The sequence below is a fragment of the Syngnathoides biaculeatus genome, chromosome 6 (genome assembly GCF_019802595.1).
Source record: "Syngnathoides biaculeatus isolate LvHL_M chromosome 6, ASM1980259v1, whole genome shotgun sequence".
Classification (NCBI taxonomy): Eukaryota; Metazoa; Chordata; class Actinopteri; order Syngnathiformes; family Syngnathidae; genus Syngnathoides; species Syngnathoides biaculeatus.
Window position 1 is genome coordinate 32,253,363 of NC_084645.1, and position 19,543 is coordinate 32,272,905.

Genomic DNA, 19,543 nt, shown 5'->3' on the forward strand with positions numbered 1-19,543 from the left:
AAAAAAAAAATCTTTCCACACTCCTTGCTCTTTTCCTCTCTGCATGACATGAGCGGCTACGCTAGCCTGGAGCTCCGCTACATATGCTGGATATCATGTCTCACTTAAAAACAAAACAAAACAAAACAAAACAAAAAAAATTCCCCTCCTTGCTCTTTCACCTTTGCCTTTGTGGCATGCAGACTCACGACCGACAAGCCGAAGCCCCGGTCTACACCATGACCGTCAAATTGGAACGCCAACAGGAGAAAAAAAAGAAGTACCCCCCTCACTCCTCCTTTTCTTGTAAAAGACAAAGGTTTAATCACTGGATAAGGTTTAGGGGTAGCTACTACACTCTTATATGGTGGGGGCGGGGCAACTCATACCGGAGCCAAAGTTCATCTTTGGGCTCCATTTTATCCAACCCCCCCAAAAAAATCCTGAATTGGTATTTAAAAAAAAAGTCTCACATTATATCTGCGCAACGAGGTACTACATACTTATCACTCTTAGATTGTTTTCACCAATTAGTTTCAAACACCTGAAATCTCTCAATTGACTTGACACTTTTGACTTTACTTGTCTTTGATGAAAATGTTAAGGTAAACGCTATTTGTCCAAGTCAGTGTAATAATTAATGCGTGCCTCACCTCAGCAGCTGCAGGCTCAACAGATCTGAGCAGATCTGACACCGCTCCCGCCAGCATCCTGGCAGCGCCCATTAGCTTGTGTCCACTGCCCACCTCATCGTCCATTAAAGCAGCGAGCAGTTTTACGCCCTTGGACATTTCAGTCAGATTGGAGGAAATAGTGGTGATGGCGCAGCCGACTGCTGTGTAGTCAGTTTCTGTGGGCTCACCTGTGGAGTGAAGCCACTGTGGGTTAATGTCACCCCAGTACATGTTGCAGAGTACACGTCATGCACGATGTTGTACCACGGCGGCACTTATTGGAGCGACATTTTGAACAGCCCTTGACATTTCTATTGAGATAAGTAAATTGAGGGAGAAATTGTATTCGATTTATAGGGTGGAGGAAGTGTCACCAAACAGATGGGGAGGGAAGATTAAAACTCAGTGAAAGGCGAGCAGGGACACGACTGAAATCGTGCCAAGAAACATGAGGATCAAAGAGATGCACTGCCCATCAGCTGATCTTCAGAGCGACAAGATTTATTCCTTCTACGTGGAGAAATCTCAAATGTTTTCTTGTTAGAGGAAGCTTCTGGGCCATGACCATGGAATGTCCATGTGGAATTCATTTTTACAGTTTTTTGGGCCATTTTTAAATCTTACACTAGATAGATACATTTTGGAAAAACAATTTCAGCTTTTTTGTTTTTTTTTTGCTATTTAACGTTTCTCTCTCTTTCTCTCTTTATATATCATGCAAATACAACTGATTAATTGCACAATTTGAAGAGGCTTGCTCACAACATCAAGGGCTTTTCCCCCAAAAAACCTAATCAAAATCTTAATGACGGAAGAGAGCCAACTTTTTTTGTCCAATAAATAAGTAACTTTCAACAATTTCCTAATAATGTCGTTGCAAATCAACTACAGCTACGAAATACAACAGTAATGATTAACATGACAACACACTATTTCAAAACGGGAAGCAATCAGTGGAGCTGTTATTAAAATTGACCTGTGAGGTATCCCAATGTCAGTTATTAGGTAATCACTTTTTACTCAATGATCACATGCTGTACAAGTGTAGAGAACAATATTTCTTCCTTTTTTGTGTTCATAGATACCTAAATCCTATTTTTTCTCTACGTCCTTCTGGACTTTTACCTGCAGTGAGATTGACCACAGATGCCGTTCCAGCAGTGATGGCATCGACCTGGGAGTGGATTTCATGTTTGGATTCATCCACTTTATTTTGAACCCAAACCCTGGAAGCCTTTCAGTGGAAGGAAACGAAAGGGAGCTTTAGACACAGTAAAAGACCGTGATATTGTATAAATGTTGGATTTGGTACTGACGCCATTCAACATTTGCGGTTATTATCAGAATGCATTAAGAGCAGAAAAAGTAAAATGACACAATGTGATATTGTCTAAACATAGGGAAAATATGTAGAACAGGAAATGTACTGCAAGAATCTTTCATTAGGAACACCCTCTAAAGCAAGGATGTCAAACTCAATGTACCCTGGGGCTGCTGGAACCAGAGTCTGGCTGAGGCTGGGCAAAAAAATCCAATCTTCTCAAAGCTTTTTTTTAAATTTTCCAACACAAAATAAGATAAACAAGGACGCTGGTAAACAAGTTGTGTGCAAATCTACTAATAAAACCCGCCGTTGCAAAGATGCTGTAACTTTAACTCTTTGAAAAATGTTTCTCTGCTTGTACCAAGCCCGGTCGATGTCACGCCCTCGAGAGGCGTATAAACCACCGTGATTGGTAGGTTCATTAGCAACAATTAAAATATTATTTTGTAAAGGCAGGATTTTTTATATTATTGGATCTGGTTATAATGCACAGGTGGACCTTCTTTTATGGCCTGTGAGTGTGTAAGTGCGAGTAGAGGACAAACCAGGTCATGTCCAAGAGGAGGCAGATTGTCCACATGACCCAAGTCAGCCTGGGCCTGCTGCACAGCATTCATACTGCTGTTGATCGTCCCCATCAGGGCCTTCTGGGCTAGATTCTGACAACAATAAAATACATGCGTTGGGAAGAAAAGCTAAAGAACATCTACATGGAACAAAATCTCTTTTACGGAAATAATCCATTGACATCAGAGGCTTGCCATATCTACATGCTGGGCATGATTATGGCACAGGTGTGCATCAGGCTGACAATAAAAGGCCACTTTTAAAACACAGTTTTACTGTATTGGAGGTGAGGATGTTGAGGAGGTCCTGGGATGGTATGGTCTGCAGTTGTTAGGCCAGATGAATGTACTAGCAAATCCTTAGAAATGCTTTTGATGGCTTCTGGTATAGGTATGAGAACAGCATTCTTGAGCACTGCTGGATTTGTTATGCCCATCACTGGCTTGGATAGTTGAAAAAGTTGCATATTTTCTAATAAATAAATAATCTGTGGACCAAGTAAGTGATAATTGATAATTTCCTGAGGCACAACTGATGATGTCTCATATTGGTTGGGAAGCACAGTGCTGTATCTGAAGCATAATATTAGCTTAATGGAAAAATTGTTATGTACTCACGAGTGGTGGCATGTGTCCTCTGTGCATCTGTCCGGTGGTGACTTGTTGTTGGGGAGAGGGCATGTTGCCCACATTGAAAGTGTCGGGACCGCCAGCAGACCCTGAGCGGATAATACCCGGAAGAGCTACCGAGCCGTGCTCCACCCGACCCACCCGGTTGAACTGCTGCTGCAAAATGGTGGACCTTGAGACAGAGGAGAGCGCGTGGGTTTTACAAAAATACACACATCATGGATGGAGTGAATAAACTTTCAGCGTTGTAGTCAAATGAGCCGTCTTTGGGCATCAAATGTGAAATTTGAAGTATTAAGTGAAGCTCAGTAACTGCTGGTGAGACTCCACTGCGCACTTTCTAGGAACATGTTCAATTATGAGAACCACTGCATGTACAGTAAATGTAAAATGAAAAATTACTGCTATGTAACCGGTGTTAGATGTCACTGCTTGTTCTACAGTTTGCAGTAATGTAATGAAAGAAGTTGTCACATCACTGTGTCACATTAGTGTGTAACAACTAAAACAGAAAGTCTGAAAGAGCTTCTTGTAAACACTTCAGCTCGAATTAAAACGACGCTTGCTCTAATGATTGTTGCCGTGGTGGGCAAGCATATCTTGACAAATGATTATTGAGAAAAATGAACAATGTTTTTCTCCTTGGCACAAAAAATATAACTTGGATTAATTAGTTTATTTTTGAGGGAGAAACAGCAGTTTGTTTGGTACGAAGAAAATTGAGTCAACTGGCCCCGAAAGCAGCGTGGGCATGATGCCCGATTTTACCGGAGAATCCAAACTTCCAAGTTTTTGTGTGTGTGTGTGTGTTTGTGTATGCGTATGTGCGTGTGAGCTCAAGAGCAATACAAGCATTGCATTTGTTTGCATCGGTTACTAGGGCACATGGGAAAACCGGGAGTAACGGCAACAAGCTGGGAAATGAAAATATTTGCATACATCCATTTCCAAGAACTGATGTCTTCATTTTTGCGACATGTCAACCTCTGAACAGAAAGTTTTTCTTGTGAAAGAAAATGATAACAGTGGCTTGTGCAAATACTTTGCAGCAATATTTGGTTTGGTGTTGCTGTGATTGACAAACCACAGTGCGAGAATGCAAGTATAATCGCATATACCACATCAATCACAAATAAGTAGATACTGTATACACAACATGGACAAAAGTATTGAGATACACTTCTTGATCATTGAATAAGCAATTAGGGGTTACATTCAAACCCTCACTCTTCCCTTAATGTTAATCACTAATTTTAACAAGAAAATTCCATATTACAAAGCCTTACTTAGAAATGTTTTTTTTTTTTTTTCCTGTGGTGGGGGAGAGAAATCTCACTGAGTGGAAGACGTTATAGCTGAAAATGTGGAGCTGAATCTGTTATTAACATCCCGACTGAATACTTTTGTCCACATAGTGTAGAAATGGTGGAAGAGGGAAACAAGTGACACGCAGGCAACAAAGCTTTTTTACTTCTTTGGGGAAACTGTTTCTTCCAGCATGGTGGACTCCTCGTCTCCTTCAAGGCCAAAGCGATCCTTGCTCTGTTTCTGTGAGCGGAGGAGGCCACAGACAACAATGAAGAAAAATGTGAGGTCAAACCGTGTCGTATTGTTTAAAAGAGTGGCGTATCTTGGGCTTGCCTTTTTCAGAATGATGTCAATATATCCAGCAATGAGCTGGGATATTTGCTCTCCCTCTGTCGTCTGGACAGAGTAGTAACTCTCCTGGTACTCACCAAAATCCTTTAGGGAAAGCGAAAGATTCAAGGCCAGTCAAATGGTATTTAAAATCTGACGATTTTAATGTCGACAAAACACTCTTGGCACATTCTAAATATAACTATCCAGGAACCGGGCGCATAGATAAATAATAGATTTGAATCAAGAATAATGAATAGTGAATAAAAGCCTTCATTATTCCTCCTCAATCAAGCATGATATATGTTTTAGAACTGATTCAAAATAGGACACGCAGAAACTGCTAACTTAAAAGCACTCATCCAAAAACAGACTGACAGGACTCTCCATGTGATGTGTGTGCTATGGTTTGAGCATCTATTAATTTGTTTAAAGGAGCAATTCTTTCATATACAGCAGGGGTGTCAAATTAATTTTTCTCGCGGGCCACATTGTTCTTCCTGTTTCCGTCAGAGGGCCATTATGACTGTGTAACACAAATATTTAGTCATCTCATCATATTTATGTCATTAATTTATGAACTAGTTTTGGAATCAGAAATCAAGGGTAATGTGTTTTTCAACTATTCATGTTTGGTAATGCAAAAATGCTTGTAATATCTCAACTTTAACATTTATGATATACGACTATTTGAAATTTTGGTACAGATATTTACAAGAATCATGGAAATTGACACTCTAGATTTGGCTTCGCGGGCCACAAAAAATCATGTGGTGGGCCAGATATGGCCCCCAGGCCTAAAGTTTGACACCTGTGATATATCGAAAGCAAACACACCAGAATCTTGCAAATAAATAATATAGCTAAAGTCTGCACAGTCTCCCAAGGCAGCTATTGTTATCGTCAGCGAACGAGCCGGCTAGTAGATCAACAATTTTAGGAATGCTGTTTTGTGCTGTCCCAAAAAAGATTCAATTTATGAATAAGACATATCTCACTCAATCTGAACACGGAATATAGATCAGGTAGACGGGATTGGAAAAGGGCAACATGCTGAGGACATGATGCTGGAGTCAAACCGTACCAGAGTGAAGCTCTTGGGGGAGGCGGCCCATCTTTTGACAGTGGTGAGGGGCCACTCCTGCACCACGTCTTTCGTCTTCTCATCCACTCGCATCACCGACTCTTTGGTGATCCCCAACAGGCGTGGGACCAACTTATTTTTCCCCTTCATCTTTTCCTGCCGGATAGGAAAAACACGAGATCGTATTCATGCCAGCGCTAAACACCTCCACACGATGATTCATTTGAGACACAGATGCTGTGTTAATACACATGCTGCGCCTGTGGCGTTCTGAGCCCCCGACGAAGCGGAAGGGCAGCTGTGAACTGACCCAGCAGATTTCAGCCTTATTTAACTGCTGCTTTATCGAGCAGAGTCTCCACAGGCTTTAGTCACTGTCAGCGGACCAGCATTGTGCTTCAACCAGCACTCTGCCCGAGCAGCTCCACTGACTCTCTGCCCACTGGAAATATATTCTATCGTAAGCCTCTTTGCAGGGCCAACGGACATCCAGAGCAGGCCTCCTTCAACGCCTGAAATGATTTCACCTGGGAAATAAATGAGTGAATGGCTATTATTTTGGACCTCCATCCTCAAAAGGGGAGAAGGTTTCATCCAGATGTTTTCAAGACTCCAGAAAAGCAACATGCAAAGCCACAACAAACAGACAAACCATAAATCCAGTAGACGAGCACAATCAATCCTACTAGTATTCCTTTGGTGTTAATGATGTGTTTAGTTTTTCAACAAATTGCTTACTTAACCCCAAATAAAATTCCCACCTGTCTTAAATGACAAGTAATGTGGCGAGTGTTAATTAAAATCACTTTCAAATGCTCATTCTGGCTCAGGCACCAATGAAATTTGGTTTTTGGCATTACAGTTTTTTGGCACAGCATCCGCGCAGTGACGGATCTAATTCTGTCACATTGGACGTATGACAGGTTTAGAGTTTTGTTTTTTCGGTCATTATTACCCCAAAATATTGATTTTTCTGTACAGTACAAAATGTTTATAATCATCCATAAGCGCATTCTGGAAGAATAAAACTGAATCACAAAAAAACGTAACAAATGAAACAATAAAACAAAGATAACGGAACTTTTCAGTGTGTCAGATTTATTTATTTATTTTTATTCCTTGAACAGAATTCTAAGAAAGGCAAAAAAGGAACTCTGTGGGGAAGCGACAAGGTCAGTAGCTCATAACAAAAGCAAGGAACTTAATGTCCATGATAACAGCATAAACAGATTTATTTCAAGAAGCTATTGTTTTGCGCTTCATTACATGAGTGTCGAAGTCAATTTTCTCTTCGAGCAGGAAGTTGATTTCTTTCTTTTCTTAAGTGGGCATTTAGTTATTTTAAAAAGGTGAACTTTGTTCAAGGTTTTCGAACACGCTCATGCAGGATATCACAAGAAAGGGGCATTTTATTTTGTGCCGACACGCACAAGCGTACGCGGCGCTCATGCGCAACATATTCCCATCTGTGATGTTTACAGCAAAAGGCCCCTGTCAGACAAAAGCCTGTGGTGATTCAAGACTGACAGAAGATAAATGGAGGGTTACAATAAACTTTGGAGACTACACATCAACAAACTCAGGCGTGCGCTTGAGCCTCTGTTAGCAACAACAGCAAAGTGCAGTTGCTCTAAATTATTTAACAGCATTTGGAAATCCTCCATCACTACATTTCCTCATCGAACACAGATGATCGCTTCTACATTTAGATGCGTGTACAGTCTCATGTTTAGTCCACAGCAAATCTGAAACTCATGCTCTGTTCCAAGTATGAGGCCAAAAGTTCCATTTCATGTCCATTAATCGGGGGTTGCACACTTCCTGCTTCCCTAGGGCACCAAGTTTTTATGACACCCGTCGGTGCAACAATCTTCTGGTCTCATGCAATACTGCCACAAACCATAAACTAACATAATTGCATTGTGCCATAAGCATATCAGTGTATGGACATATGCATAGCTAATACTTTAGCTTGTAATTAGATGTAATAAGCCCGTCTTCTATTTCCAATGAACTTCAATACATGTTGTTGAGTACGGATGAAAAATACACATTAGAACGGTTTCAGTAATACATGTAGGTACCGAGGGCAATAAAACGAGGACGAGAAGTAAGTGACTTGGGGTCCCTCTCATCTTGATTTCAGTGAGAGGAGAACACAACTTTGACCAGTTGCCGGGTAATCCCAGGAATATGCGAAGTACTACAGAACTGATTTCCATGAAACTGCGAAGTGACCAAAGAGCCACTCATGACATTTTGGCATCTGGCCTCCAGGGTTTGAGCTGACCAGCTGATTAGTCGACTTTATCATTCCGCAGGGACAGCTATAGCTTGAAGTCAATTAATTGACAATCCCGGGTTTAGGGATTATCAACACGGACATCTCACTGAAATCAATGTGGTGGGTTCACGCATCAAACTAGTGGCAGTGTCCCAAGTGTATGAAAATAATTGGTAGCACAGTCATATGCAAAACGTGCTAGTCTATCCTCAAATATAATGAATGCACGCTCAGCTGAAAGGCCTTCTCTCGAGTGCATACTGACGAAGAACCGTAAATTCTCACGTCAGTTGTTAGCAAGCAAATTCACCAAATGCTCTCCTAAAAGGATACACAGTATACTGTAGCGTATGCTTAGAAATGAAGCTGTGGTCGATCAATAGCCTCTTTACTTCCTTACACGGACGGGCCAGACTCACTCAACCAATCACAAACAACAGACACCTTTACGGTCTCACAGAGAGTCGGATCTTATGAAAGCTTTGCAACAACAGCAGCTTTGCGACAGTATAATACTTCAAAGTATTCCCTCCTCCTGGAAATTGCGCAATTACAGTACATACGATTAGTATATACCGTAGGGAGTTGCGACCTTGCATTTGTGTTTTGTGAATTGGTGATGAGAGTCTTACAGTTTGCGACTGTCTGCGAGGAAACGAAGGTGTCTGAATCTGGAATGGGATGGGATCAAGAAGTCGGGGGGGAGGGAGTGGGGGGGGACAACTGTGCACGGGCTCCGAGAGAGACTGAGCGAGCTTGTGTTTGGTGAGGTGCGGAATCATGACAAGAACGATGAGTCCGAGTACAGAGAGGGGGTTGAACACCTGGTGGACTGGTGCATCTTTGCATCAAGCTGAAGAAGCCCACGGTGATCCTGGTGGACTTCAGGAGCGACAGACGCCCACTTCCCCCAAATATAGGAGCCGATATCTTCAAGTTACTTCATTATGTCAGTTACAATTGCATTACTTTTTTTAAAATTCAAAATCAGATTAAATGGATCCATATTTTACACCATTGGCTTAATCCACTTAGCGTAGAGTTTTGGGTCCTTACCTTCACAAGGAAGAAGGATACTCCATATGTCTGCAACGATCTGGCCAGTTTTACGTATTTCACTTTAGCTTCTATTTCTGATATTTCTCCACAGTTTTTATGATCCTGCACACAGAAGATGATGAGAATCATCATACCATATATCCATCCATCCATCCATCCATCCATCCATCCATTTTCTTAGCCACTTATCCTCGCAAGGGGTCATGGGAGTGCTGGACCCTATCGCAGCTGTCAACGAGCAGGAGGCAGGGTACACCCTGAACTGGTTGCCACCCAATTGCAGGGAACATAGAAACAAACAACCATTCTGACTCACAATCGCACCAACGGGCAATTTAGAATCTCCATGTTAGACCCACTGCCCCTGCGACCCGAACTCTGACAAGCGGTATAAGATGAATGAATGAATGTATTTGAACAGTTTTGTGATGAGCAATATTCCCAAAACACCCAAGAAACCGTGCAGTGTACATACTTGGAATACTTTCTTCTCTGCCCCTCTTTGCTTGATGTATTCTTTCGGCAGGAATTCCTTCAGGCTATGAAGAGAAATGACATTCTTACATGCTTGCTGTTTTTGAGCTACAGGCATTTCCCTTTCTATGAACATAGCTCATCATATGAGGTCATTCTTGTCCTACTGCCTAAAGAGCAGAAAACAGTTGCAACAGCTGATATCACCCTGGAGTTTTCCAGTTGGGGAAACATATGTAAGGGAAAACATCGCAATACATACGCAGCAGGGAAGTGACAATTTAAAAGCATTGACGGCGTAGAGAACGATTGTAATCACTGGAGCTGAAAGCATTTGATTACAAAATCCTTACTCCAAAAATCCAGGCTTGTGTTTGAGCTCTACGTGGGGTCCAAACTGGATCTGAGCTTGAATCCCCGCAAACTCACAAGCTTTATCAAAGGAGACAGGGTGGGATCCATTCAATATGTCATCCCGGGCCTGGAGGAGAGATATGGAAAAGGAGAGAAAAGTAACAAATGTAGTATACAACCGCAAAGCTTTGAGGATTCATTCCAAATGTACAATGGCCCCTTTATCAAAGAGTATGTTTTGAATGTCCTCATAACACAAAAGTAAGATCATTCTTTTTCATCTATCATCTTCATCTGCTTATCGCAGCACACGTTAAAAAGTACACTCCCATCAGTCTTTCAACATCAGCCTAGCCTCACTGTATTGCATAACGACCATTAATGACACCAAATCCATTTTCCAACTGTGTTTTTCCATTACCCAAAAAGGGGTACATTTCACAATTCCGGTGTCTATTCAGTCAGGCTGGCTGTCAATATGAAATTAGAGGAGGTTAGAAAGGGTGAAGCTTTTGTTGACATCCTTGAAAGGGTTTTGTGCGAGTGTCTATGCTGTGCTCTCTAGAGACAAGTCATCTTTCTCTCTTGCTTTCTAATTTAGTGCTGAAAAATTAATGCTTGAAAAAGATGAGAGCATTGCTGATAGTGAGAAGGCCCCCATCAGTGCTTTTAGCACGGGTGAGCCAACTGTATGCCCACGCGGCTCTGACTGGACTCATTCTTATTCACTCTCATTACTTAAGTGAACAACTAGGCGGCGGATTATGACTGTAATGAGGACAACAATCTCCTGCGCTTGTGCTGATGAGGCCTTTCCCCAGTGCAGTGGCGAGTGGAGCACATAAGCTCTTGTAGACGAGGTTCTTTGAAAATTAGCCCTTACATGTCCCATCTGTGAACCACACTACCGTGCATTGTTGTGTGTGATTATTTTTTAGAATTATTTACATTGAATTAACTTGCACACTGCTCCCGGTGTACTAGTGTTAACTTTTTCCCCATTGAAATGAATAGAAATGTTATTAATCTGTTCTGGCCTGGGATGCTACAATATACAACAATATAATTGAATATAACAACATAATTATTTAACGTAACAACATAATGAAATAAAAAAGAGTGAATTAAATACTCTGCATTTCATGCTTAATTCACTTCGGCTCCGTCTGGTGTGTGTGACTTGATTGCCAGGCAGCAGTATAATACAGTACAGTCATGAAGACAAACGAACAAAGTTTCACTCAAGTATTCTAAGTGATTTCGCAAACTGTTGTGATATTTGTCATTCGCAGAATATAATGATAACGCATTCTTATATGACATACATGCGTTGCTGCCCCTTTTGTGTTCAAATATCTGTTTTAACAACACCGCCGCATATATGCTATTCATTGGCGCATCTATGGCATTTCCAGTTAGGTTAACATTAAGATAGTGGACAAACGGCAACGGTATGTGGTTGTTTTACATACGCGAAAAGTAAATATCTTTGATTTTTGTCTGGGCCGACAACAAGATTTGACAGCTGCGTTTAATAGGGTGAAGCCTCTCCTTTGAAAATGTGTCCTCTACGTCAAACTGCTCCTTGTTGTGAAGTGATCTGAGTTGAGTTCACTGCCATCACACAGTGCTGGTACTTGAAATGTTTGCCTCAAATCAAAGAAAAAAAAAAAAAAACCCGCATAAAATAAATAAAATATCAGACAAACCACAACTTCTATGTTGAAAATTCTCACCTGTAACTCAAAGCAGAATTGCGTTTCAATGAGTGGCAGGGATTATATCGGCAGACTCAAAACTAAATTGGATCATGTTACCGTTCAAGGTATTCCAGACCGGCTCTGACTTTTCTCATAGCTGATGTGGGAAGTGATACGGCACCCTGGTTGTACGGCTTTTGACCGACACAAAGGGAAGTGTATTTACCACAAGACATCTCGAACTATGACGCAAACAGGCTAAGGTCACCCGGCGCAGCACAGCGAAGTACAAATATAGAAATGCTGAAACAGGGATACCCGAAGCAACTGACAGCAGTGCTCACGAAGCATACTTGCTAATACAGTAAATCAGCTTGGAAAAGACATATATACTTTGTTGTGTCAGTAAATTGACCAAACACCAAGTCTCCTTATTTTAATCTATCTCAGAATCAGAATCAGCTTTGTTGGCCAAGTATGTAAATAAACACACGAGGAATTTGGCTCTGATAGTTGGACCTGCCCTAGTAGGGCCCAAATGCTGCGAGAATTGTTAAAAAAAAAGTCCGGGGAAGACTCCCTGATGGTTAGCAAGTCTTTCCTTATGTACTTTATTCCATAGGCGACCATAAAACACTAAAACATAGACAATACCAGAGAGCACCATACCAAGGAGACCACATGAGTAGGGGCCATCTTGTGTACCATCTAATATATCTCCAGCTATTATGGATTTATGATAACTATAAACAATATACAGTACAAGTATTCATGATTATTAGTGCCACAGTGAATAGGCGAATAAGTGAGGTGAAAAAGCAAATGTTCAAGCTAAAATCAATCTCATCTTAGAAAATTCAAGTACTTAATTCTGACAAGGGCAGAAAGTACTGCCATACCACATTTACTTTCAAAAATACAAACTGGCAGGGGACAATGACCAATGTGAGCAAGTTGAGAAGGCTCCAACACTAGATGGCTAGCCATCCATTTAGCTAGCTAGCTAGTTAGAAAGGAGGCCGCTGGTCACAGGCAGCAAGAATTTTGTGCACTGAGGTAACCACGTTTTACGCTTGTCCTTGACAGATCCTGGTTAAATGAAGCCCTTTTAAAAGTTAAAAGAACTTTAAATTAAGAAGCAGGAGATACAACACGCCAGCATACTCTTTCCAGTTCAGTGGATAGTTTTCAAATAATGAAATTGCATTTTTCATTGGTTAAGATCTTTTTATTTCAGAATACAACAAGGGCTAATGATTTAATTCTGTTTCAGAAGTGATTTGTGATTGTGAGCATGAGTAACGATCCGGAATTTGGAGGGTGAGTCCACATACACTGTGTTTCTTCAACATGCTAACTAGGAAATATGAGGTATTTGTAAAAAAGGCGACAAGATATTGAAGCTATGCTTCCTCCTGTTCCTCATGTATTATTTTCATTTTAATGTCGTTAAGTTTTTCTTCCACCAATGGAACGTTTGATGCCCATTCGAGGTAAAAAAATAAAATAAATTCAAACTGTGACAAAATGGTGATTATTAAACATTTGAATGCGATTACAACTTATTTCTCAGACTAACTGTATTTTGTTTTCCCAAGTAGCATTAACTCCACTGGAACAATAAATCCTTCTCTGATAAATTCCAGCGGAAACTCCTCAAGGGGTCCTGCTTTTCAAATAAAAGATCTTGTCACGACCAGTTTGCTGTGGGAATTATCTAAAATTAGGCAATTGAGTGGAAGGTGCATAGTAGGACTCTTGGGTGAAGTTATTGCCGTAGCGGCTTATCCTGTTCTTAACACAAATACATGACAGAGAGGGAGTGGCGAACTTGTCGGAGGGATTAGGCGTACATTGGCAGAGTGTCCAATATGTGTTGACATTAGACAAAACGATTAAGAAACATCTTAGCTAATCTTTGAGTCATCAAAATGGAGAGCCAAAAAACATCCGCAAAAACCAGAGTTCTCGAAAAATAACACAAGTGATTAATCATGAAGTCAGGGGGAGAAAACAGAGGGAGTGATCGCTTGTAATTTTGGAAAAAGGGTGCAGCACCGAAAAGTATCCTAGTCATGGAAGCCTGGGGTTTGTTCTTTCTGGCCTTTTTAACACCATGTCAAATTAGAGCCTCTCCGATGAGATGAGCTGATCTAATCTGTCAGTGTAACAATCGGAGTGTGTTGGAGACAATGAGGCAGAGATAAATGGAGAAGGGCAACTGCGAGGCAGGGGCAGGAGGCGGAGTTGTTGTTGTGACAGGAAATATGACTCCGCGTTGTGAGCGTGAGCTCCGCACACTGCAGCAGTGTGGATCCCAGGGTGGGGATGTGTCCGATTATGTCACAATGTGTGGGAGATAGAGAGAGGGAGTGGACACATGAACTGGAAGGGAAGGAAGCGGGGGGTAAGAAAAATATTGAGGCAACAACAGGAGAGATGTGAACAGCGGGCAAGCTGGCTAAATGAATACAGATGAGGTAAACCTTTGGTCTTCGTCCCTTAGTTTTACGGTCATACTCATGATGTGAAAATGGTCGTTTATTTTGTGAAATCATTACATAGGTACAAGAAGTTTATTTTTGAATTAAAAATAAAAATGCCACGTGTTGAGACACGGACTTGGAAGCAGGAAAAAAAATCATCTCTATCTTTGCCACCTGAGCAGCTGACAAGCAGGATTTTCATCAGCATGCAAGACCAGCACCAAAATAACAAAAACAGCATGTGTCGGTTTTTGCTGGATTTCACCTTGCTGGGCATTGTTAAAATGGTTGCCCATCTACTTGGACACCCAGGATGAGCAACCTCCTCCTACACTTTCTGACAACTTGAGCACCTTTGTTCACATCGGGGGTGATCTGGAGCGATTGAGATTTATGTGAGATTGTTATTACAGGGCCCATTACTATCATTGTAGTGTACAGTTATTACATCCTGACAATGCATATTCACTGGATGGCGCAATTTCAGTGCTGTTATTTAAATCCATAAGTGAGGAGGTGACGCTGCCACGGAAGAGCAGCCCCGGAAGCTCGTTAGCTCGTGAGTAGGCAGGTGGCGAGCGCCCCTCGTCACGGAGCTGCTGGGATTTTTAAACGCGTAGATAATTTTTCACTTGCAACTATGTGAATCCTCAGATGCACATGTCATGGAAACAATGAGTCCCAGCCCAAGAGCAATCACTATCTTAACTTTATCGTCAGATAGATAGACAGATACACTAATCCCTGGCCATGTCACGGTTCTTGCTTTGTGGTACCGCATTATGGCAGATTTATTACTTTTGTCAAACTATCTTTTGTACAATTTCTTTCGCTATAAATTACTCTGGTTCTCTCTCCATATATTATATGAGTTTAGGACTGCCACAATATGATTTATTTTAGAATATATTTTACCAAGAACCTTCACTATAAACAATATTATTGTGGCAGGTTTATTTATATTTTCACTGCCACTGATACGATATCAGAACATAATAAAACATTTTTTAGACATCTTACAAATTCCAACCTGCTAATCATATACACTGTATACAGTAAGTACAAATGTATAATCTCATTTACAAAATAAAAGTAGGGCTACATTTCACAACAAGACCAGTTGCATAAAAAGAGAATATTATACATATTGAAATAAACTGCCGAACCTAAGAAAAATACATTTCTGTGTTTCTCCTTTTCTGTTTGGCATCTCGACACATCAGTGAACTCTCAAACATCCATCCATCCATCCATCCATTTTCTGAGCTCCTTATCCTCACATGAGTCGCGGGAGTGCTGGTGGCAATATCACCTGTCATTGAGCAGGAGGCGGTGTACAACCTGAACTGGTCGCCAGCCAATCACAGGGCACATGGAGACAGACAACAAGCGCACTCCCAATCAGACTCAATTTAGAATCTTCAATGAATGCATGTTTTTTGGGATGTGGGAACCAGAGTGCCTGGAGAAGACGCACACAGGCACGGGGAGAACATGGAAACCCAACACAGGCGGACCCGGCTCCTTAGAACTGTGAAGTCAACACTCTAAAGCTGCCCCACCGTGCCACCCAATTCTCAAACAATTTTACTCATTTTTTAATTCAAGAAATCATACCCCTGCCTCTTGCGGAAAGATAGCTGGGAGAGGCCTTGTGAGGATAGGCGGTTCATAAAGTGGATGGATGTTTATTCGAAACATACGCTTTGGTTCATAATGGGGTTTCACTTTTAATAAGAGCTCCAAGTGAGAACTTCCTACTGAGAAGCTCAAACAAAAATGATACTAACCATTTTTAGCACAATTTATTCCAAATGTTTAACTCCACTTTCATGCTGAGTATCTGTCTCCCCTGCTACGTTTCTCCTCATCTCTGTCTGGGCTGCGCATAATCAGCGATTAGAGCCTGAGATGCAGATTTGATTGAGTGATGAGGACGGCTGCTGACAATGTGATTGGTCGGTCTGTTTTACCACTACCGTAAAACCTGCATTGCGTTGCGGTGCCCCCGCAGGGGAGCGTGGTCTGCCAGTTCTTGACTTCTGTATGACACCACGATCGAGTGACCCAGAGCGAACCGTTTAGCACTTTAGCTCTCTAGCTAGGGTGCTCACAGGCTAGTGACGATGATAAATAGTTAAGTTTCCCTAAAGTGTCCCACGTGTTTGCATCTATGGAGCCAAAGTCGTTCCGTCAGCGGCTCGCTGGATCGTGAACGGCGCTCCAGGTGATACTGCCGCAATGAAAATCCAGAAAATAGTACTACCTTTTGTATTTATGGAATGATAACATGCCCTCTTCTACATCTGTTTGGCACCAAGACGAGTAATACTTTCAGTGGATGATGAGTTGCTAAAGGTCTTCAGCAACACTCACGTAGTGGGTGAGCAATGTTGTGCGTTTGTGGACGCAGATTCATCATGCTTTGTGCATCCCTGCTCATTTTTGTGCATCTCAGACACGGGATGCGCATCAAAACTCCTATCCTTTGAACTGATGTATTTTCGCTCAAACATGGATTGTGTAGGGCCTAAAAGAGCATTTTTACTTTGGCATTTCAAAGATTGGTTGATTTCTTTTTTCTTCACTTCACATAATGAAATTAATGTATGTAAATCTATTCAATATTGCCTTTTACCATTTGAAGGACTTCTTGTGTGAAAATTTACATTTTCCCCGGCTTACTAACACATTCCAAAAACTTGTATGTTAGCTTCATGGAGAACTATAAATGATATCTAGGTGTGAATATGAGTATAAATGCTTATTTGCCCTTTGATTGCGAGGGACCCATCCAGGGTGTACCCTCTCATCATCATCATTGTAGTCACTGTAGACTCATACCTTTGTTGGTCACTTTTTATCTTCTGCTGTTCTTTTCACAACATTGGCTCAATATAAAATAAACAGTTGTAAGGAAAGCCATGGAGAGAAAAAAAAATTTTTGCAACTAACAACTTTAAAGCAGAAGCTTGTTCTGTTCCTTTAAAGTTGTCTGTTGCAACTATTTGCTCCATGCATGAGTGTCTGCTGCTTCGTGAGTGTAAGTGGGATACTCTTCTCCCCGGGGAGGAGAGGCTAATGGGAATGTGGCGATGTGAGCAGAGTGCAAACTCTGATGAGTAGCTAACACCCCTTAGGGAACGCTTTAGTGACTGCTGGGCGCTCGCCATTTATAAACAGTGGTCGACCCACGCTTACGAAAATTAAAAAAAAAAAGAAACACAAAAATGACTACATCGACTTAAATGGATGTTCTTATAAAGCTGAACCTCATCTTCCAAGATTTGTTGTTAAATTGTCTGCTCAAACATCCACAAATTATAGTACGTCTTCCCACAAGATATATTAAACACTCCATCACACTGTCGAGCAACTTTATTTTCTCGTCTGCCCATGTGGTACTTGTTTTTTCTGTTTCTTTGCTAATGTGCTGTGTATTAGTTACCGGGTCAAACTACCCTCTCACATGGGGTAGTGTTATTACGCTGTTATAATAAATGATTGTATCATCAAGTCTCTATGGCTCAATTTACACTGCGGGGCTTAATGCATAGTTCAAGTTGGTGCCTATGTCATATTCACATCTATGGAGCAGTTTCACTTGAACCATGTTATGTAAATCCAGTTACACGACCATTAGGTACATTACTGTCTTACCTGGACATAAAGCAGGTTGAGCTGGACCGGGTCCCGCGAGTCCACATTCTGGTCTGAATAAAAGAACTTGCGCCTCAGCAGCAGTGTCTCGCTTTCCTCCACTCCCTGCTCTCTGAAGGTTCTGCTATGGTCCAGCCAATTCACTGTACAATCAATACACATTGTGTTGGCCCGCACTCAAATAAATAGATGCTCATATAACCAACATGTTGTTAGACGACGACACTGAAGATAAGATTAGACACACGATCTTAGTTGGATGATCATCTTGATTAATAGTGAGAACATCAACATCTTTTGCAGGGTGCAAATTGTCTTTTTTTTCCTGCAGAATTGAAAACGATTTTCTTTTGATTGATATGAGTATGTTTTGTCATTGTAATTGGCATTCTCTTGGGAAATATTTAGCCATAATAGCTTTAAACCTTTAAAACGTTCATGCAGTAAATTGTAATAAAAGAATCAAGTTAGTATATGCACAGAGCATGGTGTTTTCTCCTTGATATAAAAATAAGGACCAAAGACAACATTAAGTAGGCAACAGTATCTGTAAATCTGGTAATTAGACCTACATGAATTAAAAAGTGATCCAGATGAACATTTGTAAGAAAAGAGGCCTTGGTTGATTTATGGATTTGAGTGGGCCAATTCTGTTTTTACACTCCAAACTGAGCCAAGCATGCCTTTATGGAGTTTGCTGTGTGTCACGCTTGAACACAAAAGCACCTCTCGAAAGTGTTCCCACACAGCAAATAACACATCTTGGTAAAATGAACAAGTAAGGTATTAGCTGTACAAAATCGTGCGTTCACTGGGGTCGTACAGTCGATTTCTTTTTGCGCCCTTGGGACCTGAGGTAAGAGCCTATTGTTGCCCAGGAAGTATTAAAATGGCCATTGAGTCCAAGAAATAACTATCGACGATAACTGAATGCAGACTTGAGGGATGGAAATTGACTCTACTGGAGTCCTCTTAATTTTGGCTGGTGGAGCGCTATAGCCGTATTCAATAGAAGGCGATTAATGGCCCAGACTTACAATCATCATCTGTATGCAGTTTGGCTTTGAGCTTCTCCATCTTCCTCTCATCTCGTTGTAATAGCATTCTGTCTTTTTTGAGTGTCCCTATCCCGTCCTCCTTCTTGTCCTCCGTCACCTCCTGAATGAGTGAGTACTCCTCATAGTTGGTGATTCCTGAAAACAGTAAGTCAGGATGATTCTCAGGGGAGGAGAATCAATAAGAAGCTTGTGTTGATGATGGAAAGAATATCCTGTCCCTCCGTATCTTTCTTCTCCCGTCTCAGTTTTTTTTTTTGTTAATGGAGCATAATGTGCACATGAAATACGAATTTGTGGCCATGAAGTAGCAGTGGGCTGGACAGTTGATTAGGGAAATCGAGCGCAGCTTTTCCATAAATGCTCAGGTACAGGTATGCGTGAAAGTTACATTCTGGACAGGGCGAGAATAGCTGCATTTATTTTAGACGAGAGATGAGCTACAAAGACATTCTGAAAAGCCTGGCTGGCACTGCATGGAATCAATATTACGGAAAGGCTTTTAAGTAGACTAATGAGAGCCAGGTTGTATTACAAGCGCAGGAACAACCTTGAGGAAATCCCACACTAGACTGG

General features: G+C 41.3%; 1 protein-coding gene across 8 annotated transcripts in view; it reads right to left on the minus strand.

The window, feature by feature from the left end:
* Positions 1-19,543, minus strand: part of tln2b (talin 2b) — a 95,303-nt gene that overhangs the window by 37,506 nt on the left and 38,254 nt on the right. For 7 of the 8 annotated variants that reach the window (XM_061822857.1, XM_061822858.1, XM_061822856.1 and 4 more), the window contains exons 5-16: positions 18,950-19,105; positions 17,913-18,055; positions 10,066-10,193; positions 9,714-9,777; positions 9,236-9,340; positions 5,896-6,051; positions 4,815-4,916; positions 4,645-4,721; positions 3,162-3,345; positions 2,523-2,636; positions 1,779-1,887; positions 633-841 (exon numbers count right to left, since the gene is read on the minus strand). In XM_061822857.1, coding sequence (XP_061678841.1) covers positions 633-841; positions 1,779-1,887; positions 2,523-2,636; positions 3,162-3,345; positions 4,645-4,721; positions 4,815-4,916; positions 5,896-6,051; positions 9,236-9,340; positions 9,714-9,777; positions 10,066-10,193; positions 17,913-18,055; positions 18,950-19,105 — 1,547 coding nt within the window. Of the gene's footprint in view, positions 1-632; positions 842-1,778; positions 1,888-2,522; positions 2,637-3,161; positions 3,346-4,644; positions 4,722-4,814; positions 4,917-5,895; positions 6,052-6,205; positions 6,343-9,235; positions 9,341-9,713; positions 9,778-10,065; positions 10,194-17,912; positions 18,056-18,949; positions 19,106-19,543 lie in introns of those variants that run through there. The other variant, XM_061822861.1, reaches the window with a different exon arrangement.